We start from the raw sequence: 12,608 nt of genomic DNA on the forward strand, positions 1-12,608 counted from the left end.
AAATTCAGTAAATTCAATTTATATTAATCTTGAAATGAATCATCTTAAAAAGAGTTGAGACATAAGATTTTATATGTCAGTAATACAAAACAGAATTGCTAAGAAATATTCATGGCCGGGAGCGGTGGCTAACACCTGTAATCCTAGCACTTGGGAGGCCGAGGTGGGCCTATCGTTTGAGCTCAGGAGGTAGAGACCTGCCTGAGCAAGAGTGAGACCCTGTATCTACTAAAAAAATAGAAAGAAATTAGCTGGACAACTAAAAATATATAGAAAAAATTAGCTGGGTATAGTGGCGTGTGCCTGTAGTCCCAGCTACTCAGGAGGCTGAAGCAGGAGGATCGCTTGACCCTAGGATTGCCTGACCCTGTGAGCTAGGCTGATGCCACGGCACTGTAGCCCGGGCAATAGAGTGAGACTCTGTCTCAAAACAAACAAACAAACAAAAAAAAAAAAAAAAGAAAAAAAAGAAATATTCATGTGTAGCCCTACTATTCTATAATCTTTGTTTCCTAAGGGTTGATTTTTAGCTTTTGTTTGGCAAAGAAAGTTTGTCTTGACTTTTATTCTCAATGATCTTTGAATAAAAAAATTATATGAAAATCACAAAAATATTAGCATTTAAAATATCTAGAAACACTTAGTACTTTTTCTTCCTTAACTAAAAATTGCAATTATTTCCTTCTGAAATTAGATATAGGTGATTACTGTTAATAGATTTCAATACTTGAAAAAAAAATTATTACCCTATTTAATCAAAATACTTTCATGGGTTTTGTCTTTAAACTATTTCTAGGACACCAAAATACTCCAAAGCAGTTTGAAAAAAGTGCTTCATTAATACAATTGTTAAAACATTTCCTCAGATAAGATTATAAATTCTTTTACATTTTACATAACCTCACTTATAGCACTCTATGATTCTTTACTAAAGCTCCCTGGAAAACTCTTTTTAGAAAGAACAATGTGATAAAATGAGAATGTTCCAGAAAGCAGAGGTAGAAAAGCCAGGTGTTATTATAAAATGAGATAAATTTGTTCATTAAAAGTAAGTTGTTCATATTAATATGAAGTAAAAGTTTTTATAGAACTTGTTAAAATTTACTAGTTATATAGAATTTTAAATATTGTTCTCCCCCTTGTTCCTAAACCATGTTTGTATACAAACAGGAAAGCACAGAATTTCAAAGTCATCTAGCTCTAAAAAAATAAGTCACTTAATATATTTGTTCTAAAATAGGTCATTATTCTGCACCTCTTTTCCATAAAAAACCCTAAATGATAAACAAGATTTATCAAATCTATATAATGATCCCTTTAAAACCTTGTTTGTTTTTTACTATTATATAATACATTTTGCCAGCAATTATTTATTGGCTATCACTACAACAACTGAAACTTAATAAAACAGATTAAAAGACATTTACTTTAAAAATAATTATACTCTTGTAAGTAATTACTTTATAGTAGGCACCTCAAAAAGTATCATAGATGTAAAAAATTAAAAATTTTGTTTTATCTTTATACAATTATATATTGAGATTTCTACATATATGTGTGTACACACACACATGCACACATAAAATACATATCATTAAATTTGAAAATGAATAAAACTGGGTCTTTACAGAAAGTCTTTTTAAAACGCAAGCAGTGGAAAACCCATTAAACATTAAACAATTTTAATAAAAGTTTCTGTACAATACTAAGCAGTTTTATTTACACATAGAAAATGTAATAGGAGTAGTGCTTAAAATTACAGAACTCCTTAGTATTTAATGGCAGGTAAGTCTGGAAAAAATAACAACATTCCATTCACAAATATCTTTCAAGCAATAAATATGTACTTATAAATAGTGTAAATCGTATCAAGATTAGAAACAAAAGTCACAAATCTGAAGTTTATTTCTTAGTCTATGTGCAATCCATTATCTTTGTATCTTGGCCATGAATTTTTTTAAAATTTATTTCAGAACCACAAGTGTAATCACCATGGTTTCAAAACAACACAGAAAAACATAAAGCATAAAAAAACTTTCTTAGTTTTTCACATTAAAAAAAAATTGACCAAAGAAAGATTTAAATTCCTTAACTATCTTACAAAGAAATGACCACCTAGGACAGTATTTTTTTCCCCAGAAAAATTCTGAAGGAGTAAAATACACATGAAAATTAACTCATCATCCCAGAATTAAATTATCATTAAAAAGGCTGTCTTCAAGTTAATAGCCTGTATAACATTGATGATTTTGTCATATATACACAAAATATATGATTACTATTATTTTTCTGATGTAAAATTGGATCAGCTTTGTAAGTCTTGGAATAGAGGCAGTGCTCTGTCCAACTGCTCCACACTCTGTTCTTGGAAGGTTGCATAGACATAGTTTTTAGTCAGCAGTTTTATGAGACAGCTATAAAACCAGTGGTGCAGAAATTTCCTGAAGAGCAGAAAAGGTCTCATTTAATGTTCACGGAACAATATCAAGATGAGGTGGTTGATAATGAAGGAGCCTAAAAATAAAAATGAAATATGTTAAAATTTTGTTACATAAATCCTTAAGAGTGTTTGTTACCTAGCTCATGGATATAAACAACAGACAGCCTTTTTATGAAGTGAGTAAAAAAAAATATCAATCTCAACAGTCTGCTAAGTGAGATGCTCTTATTATCGCCATTAGAACCAGTTTCCTAAGACTCCTATACCATTATCGCCATTTTTCTAGAATTCATCATTTAGGAATATTATTAGTTCACTGATTTTTAAGACTACCCAAAGAAGTCTTGTGGGAAAGTAACTTAAAAATTGAAACTTCACTAGCATTTGCCTTATGAACATGTCTTAGCTAGATTACATGTTTTAGATATTCCACTTAAGTTTTTTCTTCCTCAAGTCACTGTGAGCACTATTTACAAAAAAATATCAGGGACTACATTTCAAAATTTAGACCATAAAGCCCTGAAACAATGAATTGTTTGTGTTTCATAAGGCCACTGAAGCCAGAAATGTTATCCCAAAGAATTTGTCTTTGAAATTTAAAATTGCAATTTACAAGACTATTAATTTTCTTTCATAATTCTTATATATCATACCATTTGGTCAAGCTCCACCAAATATTCCCATAAGGTATATTCCTTCTTAGAAGGACTAGATTTTAAATAAATGCAATTAGCTCTACAGACACAAGAACATTTAAAAAACATACATTTTCTTTTTAGATAATCACTATAAATTAAGTAACATATAAAAAGTTTTGTAAATTATATCAAATAGAATAAAAACTGATAACATTCTAAAAATACACATTTTTAAAATGTAATTATTGGGACTACTCTTTGAGACATTCTCAATAAGAAAAATAGTAATACATATAAATTTCATCTACATAAATTACTTCAAAATAGGGATAATATGAATAGTTTTCTTCATGCACCAATATCTATTGAGACAATGGAAAACGTAAGTACCTTATTGACTTCTATTTATCAGGCAGTAAAATCAAATCCCATTGCCTCACAACCCAGCTAACTATGTACTCACATGTTGAATACACTTACTAATGTAAATTGGTCATAGACTTGCATCAGGTCCTCCATTTTGTACTGTTCTAGCACCACAAAATTTTCCAGATTTCCACTTGTTTTTCGTGCACAATCTTGGCAATGTACTATGTAAGTCTTTTGAATATTGCTTTCATTACTGACAAAAAGCAGATTAAAAACTTCCACCTATTTATAGAAGAAAAAAAGCACTGAATAGAGATTTTCTTAGAGTTGATAGAGTTAATTTATTGTACCACTTTAATTTAACTATGGAATTCTACTTTATATGAAATTCTGGGCAGTGATTTTTGGTTAAATGTAAGTACTTACAAAAAACCACCCATGATTGTATGTTTCAGACACCAGATTTATCTTGTAGCATACTCAAAGACAAGAGTAATGTTACATATTTAGAGACTAACTTTAAGGAAATTAAATATTCAGTACAACCATTAGCTAAAGCTGAATTCAAAGTTTGATAAAAGTCAGTCTATTTTTATTTTACCACTGTATAATCAGGTATGAATCATTCTCTGCTTTTTGGTTTTTCCTTTTCCTGAATGTACTCATACTATTGTGTGTATGAACGTTTGCCTTCTTCTAAAGACTGAGCTCCACAAAGGTAGTAACTATATTTTATAATTTTTGGTTGTCTGCAGCAGTCCCCCGCATTTTTGGCACAGGGACCAGTTTCATGGAAAACAATTTTTCCATGGATGGGGTGGGAGACTAGAGGTAGGGTTTGGGAATGATTCAAGCACACTGCAATTATTGTGCAGTCAAACCTCTCTGCTAATGATATTTGCAGCTGCTCCCCAGCACTAGCATCACTGTCTCAGTTCCACCTCACATTATCAGGCATTAGATTCTCATAAGGAGCGTGCAACTTAGATCCCTCACATGCGCAGTTTACAGTAGGGTTCCTGCTCCTGTGAGAATGCCACCAGGTGATCTGACAGGAGGTAAAGCTTATGCAGTGATGCGAATGATGGAGAGCGTCTGTAAATAGAGATGAAGCTTCTCTTCCTCACCTGCCGCTCACCTCCTGCTGTGCACCTGGTTTTGGACCTGTACCGGTCTGCAGCTCAGGGGTTGGGGACCACAGCTCTAGAGCATATCACAGTGTTTAATGTTTAACCAAAGTTAGAACAACAACAACAACAACAACAAAACATAAATGAATACATGTATATCTGATTTTTTTTCAAGGTCAGGAAACGAATAGGTAAATAAGTGTTCAATTCTAAGCCTGATATATTATGAAAAGTAAGTACAAATATCAGTGTATACATGAGCATTAACATTAACAAGAGATAGTAAGTACATCTTATACAGAAGGACTGATGAGTTAGTTTGCAAAGGCTCAGCCAGAATCACAGATAATACTGAGGGATGTAATAGTTGTTTCCAAATACTAAAAAGATACAAATTCACTTTTCTGAAGAAAAGAACTACCCTGAATCTATTTGATCTCATAATAATACACATTGGTGGGTTTATAAAATATTTAAATAGCCAATGAATTTAACCAGTTTATCTCAGAATTATAGAATTTTAAGCTTTAGATTGAGTCTTCAATTTCTCATTTAAGTGGTTCTCTGACTTCAGCTTGATTTCTTCAATGATAAAAAAAGCTCATTACCTTAAGTCATATTTGAACAGCTGTTAAAGTCCAGAGTTTGTAAGGCTTTCCATTGCTAACAATAGGCTGTAACAATACTATAGTGACACAAATTAAATATCTTGGATTTTCCAAGTCATCATCATTCCCCATTTGATCAACTGTTCTATTGATTTTTAATGTTTCCCTTTTTTTTTTTTATTCTTGAAGGCTCTTTTCTAGTCTAGGCTCCTAGTTAACATCTCTTAAGATCATTCCAATAGCTTTCAAAGTAACTGCTTTGTTTTCTATCTTCACCCTCAAATTATCAACCATCTATCTCTGAAACAGGTACCTTAAATTAGTTGTCTGCTCGAAAACTTTTAATGGCTTCAATTACTTCAGAATAAATATCAAATTCTTAAAATGAATCAAAATGATATGCAAGCTACACAAAGTCTACCCTGACAGACTTTAAGAAATTGTAGTCTATTTTCCAGCCATGTTGGACTTATCCTTTATTGAACACACTATTTTCTTCTCCATCTCTACAATGTTCCTAAAGCCTAATGACATTCTATAAACCTCCAATTTCTGTCATGCTGCCTGTTGAAATAAAACATATCCTTCAAGGAGGGAATCAAACATTAACCGGTCTGTGTGCTTCCATGCAGAAAAACAGAAAAATCATTTTTCCTCAGTGTTTCCATAATAGCTTATATTTACAGTCTTATATTTTTCACAGTTACATAGGCATTTCAATGAATTGTTAATAATTTGTCTTCTCCAAGTAGAATGTAAGCTCTTCCAGAGTAGAAACTGTACCTTTATTTCTACACCTCTTGCAAGTATCCACAGAGAAAATCAACTAGTGTGTTATAAAATGAACTTGAAAGAACATAATATTGATTTGCCTGATCTACATTGAATTAAATTCAGTTTGTTGATCATTTGTGCACTTATTATGGTTTGTTCTAGTTTAAAATTGGAGATGATTATCACCTGGTAAGGCTCTACTACCTCTATAGGAGATACTTCTATTGTTAGTAAAATATCACATGAGAATTTAAGCATAATAGTTTTAACAGTGAATTTTAGTCAAGAGCGCTACATAAAAATACATGTAAATTTATAATTTAAAAAAAAAAGAACTGGCTGGGCACGGTAGCTCATGCCTATAATTCTGGCACTCTGGGAAACTGAGGCAGGCGGATGGTTTGAGCTCAGAAGTTTGAGACCAGCCTGAGCAAGAGTGGAGATCCCGTCTCTACTAAAAAAATTAGCTAGATATCTAAAAATATAACTAGCCGGCCATGGTGGCGCATGCCTATAGTCCCAGCTACTTGGGAGGCTGAGGTAGAAGGATCGCTTGAGCCCAGGAGTTTGAAGTTGCTGTCAGCTACGCTGATGCCACGGCACTCACTCTAGCCTGGGCAACAGAATAAGACTCTGTCTAAAAAAAAAAAAAAAAAAAAAAAAAAAAAAAAAACCTAGAGAATCTGTAACAAAACAACTGTCAATAAAACTTAACTTACCTCACAAATGCTACAGTAATGAGCTGGTTCTTCATTTGTCCGTCCATGCCATACAACTTCTTTTCCTGCTGAAAGGAGAGCTTCTTTCAATGTCTGACACTGCTTCAGAATTTTCAGAAGACAATACCTATTGTGGGGGAAAAAAAATTATTTGTGACAGCAACTAAATATTGAATATTCTTAGCATAAAAGTTACACCTAGTAGACATGACAGAATCCGGGTTCCAAAGTCTATTCACATGGAGCTCTTTGATTCATTATACTAATGAATAAAGTCATTCATTATTGATTTTAAATTAGCATTAATTATTTGGATTACAAATTTTCATTTTGCCAATTTTTCAAATGTAGTAGGCCTGACATTGATGATATTAAAGCTTTTTGAAAATAACTGATATTTGAATATAAAAACACAATGACCTTAACCTACAACAAACTTCCCTCTATTTAAAGATATATATATATATACATATATATATATATATGTATGTATTTTTAAAATTTATTTCTTTTTTCTTTCACTGGGCTAAAGTCAAGTTAAGATATATTCTTAATTTTGGCTCTAATTTGGACAAGTGAGATTCCTAAGACTCAATTTCTTCATTTTTGAAATAAAAGACCTGAATGCCAGGCTGGAACTGTTATGATTACAGAAAGGCAAGAGGCTACCTTCACATTCACAGTGTTATATAACCAATTTTAAAGGTTTGGCATTATAGCAGAAAATTATATATGGACTTAATCTTTACAAAATACAGAATTTATTTAACTATAACACTAAAGGAAAAAAGGATATTTTTTGTTCTAGTTTAATTTGAAAGTGGCATGCTGAAATCCTTCATTTATATTAACAAAAATTTTCAGGCCAGGCATGGTGGCTCACGCCTGTAATCCTAGCACTCTGGGAGGCTGAGGCAGGTGGATCGCTTGAGGTCAGGAGTTCGAGACCAGCCTGAGCAAGAGCGATACCCTGTCTCTACTAAAAATAGAAATTATCTGGCCAACTAAAAAATATATATAGAAAAAAATTAGCCGGGCATGGTGGTGCATGTCTGTAGTCCCAGCTACTCAGGAGGCTGAGGCAGTAGGATTGCTTAAGCCCAGGAGTTTGAGGTTGCTGTGAGCTAGGCTGACACCACGGCACTCACTCTAGCCCGGGCAACAGAGCGAGACACTGTCTCAAAAAAAAAAAAAAAAATTTTTCTTATAATTTATCCCTGTCCAACACATATTTCTGTTGCTAACAATACAGTGAATTCTCACAAATAGTGCTGATTTTGCTATAATTTGCTGTCATTGTTCAGAATTGTCTACTAAAGTTTCTACGAATCTAAGTGTTTCAAAACAGTTGGATGAGACAATCTGTAAGGCACATTTCAGCTCTAAAATTATCCTAAAAGTCATTTAAATCATTTAAAAATCATTTTGTTAAATATATTTAACAAGAATACTGTTATCGTCATTTGAAAACATATAATCCTGCGATCAGGATTTAAACTAACCTGGAGCTCTTTGATCCATCATACTACTGCCACTGATTTAAAATTAGGATTATTTGGATTACAAAACTAGTATTTGAAAGAACAGATGCCACATTATCAGTATCTAAAATAAGACTGTTTACATGTTTATCATTTTCCCCATTAGAATATAAGCTTCATGAAAGCAAAGGCTTTATCTGTTTTGTTAACTACTGGACTATGCCTGCCATAGAGTTAAATGCTTTATAAATATTTAATTACTACACAACTAAGTAAAATCTACAATATGCATTAAGTAATAAGCCAATTTAATTTTCTTAATTCATTATTTCTGTGCTATTTTTTACTTACTAGGTTAACTACTAATAGTATTATTATTATTTTTAAATCAGAATCTATATAAATAACTCCAGGGCAACTGAAAGTTTGATAAATTTGAATTTATACAGCAGATTCTAACCTACCTAATAGCCTTATTTGCACATTAATAGACACTTAAGATGATGAGGAATATGGATTGGGAATAGAACAACCTAGAAAAATGAAGCCTTTTAACAGGGGATGTTTTAGAGCATGACTTCACTCAGGGCACAGGATGAAATATACTTGTAATAAATATCAGAATATATTATAATTATAAATGAAATAAGAAAATTTAAAAAAGTAACACGAATTTTATTTTCCTGAGTAATTAATGCATAGTATGGATTCATACGTATTAGGCAAAAGATACCATGTAACAGTGTACAGTGTGGACATTAAAAGGAGCCAACCAACTTCTGGTGAAGGAGATAGATATCATGGAAGACTTCACAGCAGAAAGCTGCCAGTTTAGATGTGTGCAGAAATGAGAGTATTATTCAAGGCAGAGAGAACAATATGAGCAAATGTATGAAGGTGATTAAATGTACGAATGATTTCGCAAACAAAGAAAATTTCTTAGAATGTTTTATTAATGCTTTAAAGCTAATGATTCTGTGTTTGATAAACAAAGCCAACGGCAACTTTTAGATAAGGATAAAGGGAAAAACCCTAATAATAAAATTATTAAGTGGCAGTTAAGGTAACAATGGGTTTTTCCTCTTGACATTCTGCAGTCAAACTAAATTCACAAAGTAACTTCCCACTAAGTTCACAAAATAACTTTCCACTTGTCAGGATGGAAATAGATTACTAAGGCTAGATACAACTTGAGTCAATACAATATTGAGTCTTAATGACAACTATCTCAGTCTCTCACCACCATTTCAGCAAATGGTATAAAATTTAAAGAATACCAACAAATGCCTTGGCTTTTCCAACTTATCTTATTGACAAGAGCCCTACAGAAAAGTAAGCTTGATATGTGTTGATCTGTAAACACAATAAGCTCTCCAGCCATCTATTACTTCAGGGTTGTTGTGTTCACTAAGGGCAACACTGAGTTTGTATTTGTCAGTTATACATATAAACTGCTCTATTTAAATCAATCACAGGGCAGAGAAATTTACAAAATAGACAGTATTCATTCTTAAAAACTACTTATTTTGAGTACTACTTTAAAATAATTTTAAAAGAATGGAAAAAATGGTTTTCTTTACCTCTGAAAATAGACCTTCGAAAGTCTAGGGTGCCCTTAACTTGCCTAATCATAAGAATCATCTGGACAATTATGAAACAAATTGCATTTGCTGTGAAAATACACAGCTTGGAAAGGTACATTCAATATGGGCCTCAGGTGATTCTGACAAATAGACAAGTATGAACTAGTTCAAATTTTACTTGTATATGAAAAAATTAAAACTATGATTTTTCAACAGATTCTAATACCAGCCTTTACAAATCATCCTCTTTTTATTAACAGGAACCAGTATGGGCCCCAAGAAACTACAGTCAATTACAAGGTAACAGATAAAAACAGAGATTGTCTGGATTTTAATTTAGCTTCTTTTCCTGAATGCCTTAATTTCCCCATCTGTAACAAGGAGATAGTAATACCTACTTTACAACATTGTTATGAAGACTAAAAATGTTAACATATGCATAGTAAGCAAAATAATACCCATCCTTGTCCCCCAATAAGGACGTCTACATCATAATCCCCACAATTTGTGATTATGTTATGTTACATGTCAAAGGAAATTAAAGTTTCAATCAGCTGGTAAAGTATCTAATCAGCTGACCTTGAAATCTGAAAAGTATCCTGGATTATATGGCTGAGCCCCATATAATAGCAAGGGTCCATGTAAGTAGAAGAGAGATACAGAATAATTAGTGTTAGAATGACACATATGAGAAAGACACAACCATGCATTGCTGGCTTCAAATATGGAAGGGGTCCACAAGCCAAGTTATGCAGACAGTCTCAAAAAGAAAGAAAAGGCAAGAAAACATTCTAGAGTACAGCCCTATCAATTCCTTTAATTTACTCAGTTAAATTTCAAACTTCTGATACCAAGAATTTTAAGACAATAAATTTATCTCCCAGCTCAAGTGATTCTCCCACCTCTGCAGCCTCCCAAGGAGCTGTGACTATAGGCACTGGCGTCTGCATCCAGCATTAAAAAAAAATTTTTTTTTTTTAAATATATGGGGTTTGGCTCTGTTGCTCAATCTACTTTTAAACTCTTGGGCTTAAATGATCCTCCCACTTCAGCCTCCCAGGCAGCTGGGACTACAGGTACAGAACAGTATTTCCACTGCATCTAGCTAATTCACACACACACACACACACACACACACACCTTTACAGATAGAGTCTGGCTTGTATAGCTCAGGCTAGTCTCAAATTGCTGGGCTCAAAGTGATCCTCCTGCCTTAGCCTCCCAAGTAGATGGGACTATAGACTCAGCCACCAAGCCCAGCTATAAATTTACATTTTATGTCACTAAATCTGTAGTGTTTTGTTAAAGCAGCAATAGAAAACTAACACAATATGTAAAGGGCTTAGCAGTTAGTACAAAATAAATGAAAAATAATATATATGATTTGAACTCAACATGAAAAATTATTAAATTCAGTTAAAATAATTACAACTATTAAGCTACAGTTTAATTTTGAGTTAAAAAAAATTGTAGCATAAGTGCCAACTGAAATTTTAATAGTTCACACACTAAATACAACATGTTTATACACTATGCATTTTCCATTCTAAAGCCCATATCATTCCCACATAATCATGTAAGATATTATGACTATTCCTATTTTGCAGAAAAGGAAACATAGACTAATAGAAGTTTAATAATTTTCCCTGATACTCCAAGGCCAGTAAGTGGAGAAACCAAGACTACAGGTAGATTTGACTCGGGTTTGCCCTTCTGACAACTAGGCTATGCTACTCTCTTTTTAACACTTTCCTATACACTAAAGAGAGTATTTCCCAAGACTAAGAGAGTTAAAAAACAGAGACAAATAATAGTAGGTTTTTAATGTACAAAAAACACAATGAAAGTATAATTTTATACTTATGTGTGTAAGACAGTAAATTTTAAAAGTATGATGGTCAAAAGAATATGTTACAAATTAAGGTGGTGGTGTTTTCATTGGGATGATTCTGTTTAAATTTTCAAAAATTTATTTTTAACTACTAGTCTGTATGTTCTTATTAATTCTAGGATAAATAATTCTTTGGCAGATCACTGAAGATGGAATAAAAAAATGTGTACTCTTATAGCTCTGACTCAGGTGGTGCACAGGCAATTTATATAACCAAAGCATTTGTAATCGTGTAATATTCTGAAATTTAAAAAAAGTGTACTCTACAGAAAGAATAATTTCTAGTCTATAGCATCCTAATTGACATGGTCTACCTATGTAAGATCCTAATGTTGAACTTTTCAGAAGAAAATGTGCTACTTACTACTGTTTTTGATCTATCTTAAAGTGTTTTCATATTACCACCCTGCATTAAATGGTAACTAGCAAAGTACTAAATATACTCATGCATAAACCACAGTAAACAATGTCAGAAATGGACTAATAAATCATTAACCTGAAAGTAATATTAGTTAAATCTCCCCCCAAAATTAAAACAAACATGGTTGCAATAATTTATACTTGTCAGAGCTAGCCTTATTTATCACTGTAGTAGGCTTCATTTACCATTATACTACATAGAGAAAACCTCTTAGTCATATTGCAAAATCTAATTAGTGCCTGCTACATTATCATTTCATTCCTTTCAAGGATTCTGAAGTCTCATGGAAGTAGAGTTACAGCATTATGTGGAGAATGCATCAACCAAAACAATACATTTTAAATATCTGAAGCTATCAATCATCAACCGCAAAGAATGAGGAGTTCCTTCAACTTCTAATCAACTCCATTTTTAAATGAATACTAACGGGTACAAATCTTTATTCTGAAGAAATAAAGAAGCAAGAACAAACACTTTTTCACTACTTTAAGCACTCAGATATATTTAGTAACATGTCATAACACACTAATGAAAATATACATGACATCAGAGTG

At 32.5% G+C, this 12,608-nt stretch overlaps 1 protein-coding gene across 4 annotated transcripts in view; it reads right to left on the minus strand.

Annotated features, from left to right (window-relative positions):
* Positions 1-1,665: 1,665 nt before the first annotated feature.
* LOC123629096 (histone demethylase UTY) overlaps positions 1,666-12,608 on the minus strand; it is a 193,735-nt gene continuing 182,792 nt past the window's right edge. For all 4 annotated transcript variants that reach the window (XM_045539057.1, XM_045539059.1, XM_045539058.1 and 1 more), the window contains 3 exons: positions 6,679-6,805; positions 3,559-3,729; positions 1,666-2,514 (listed from right to left, as the gene is read on the minus strand). In XM_045539057.1, coding sequence (XP_045395013.1) covers positions 2,485-2,514; positions 3,559-3,729; positions 6,679-6,805 — 328 coding nt within the window. In that variant the 3' untranslated portion in view covers positions 1,666-2,484. The remainder of the gene's footprint in view (positions 2,515-3,558; positions 3,730-6,678; positions 6,806-12,608) is intronic.

Source organism: Lemur catta, chromosome Y, assembly GCF_020740605.2.
Source record: "Lemur catta isolate mLemCat1 chromosome Y, mLemCat1.pri, whole genome shotgun sequence".
Taxonomy (NCBI): Eukaryota; Metazoa; Chordata; class Mammalia; order Primates; family Lemuridae; genus Lemur; species Lemur catta.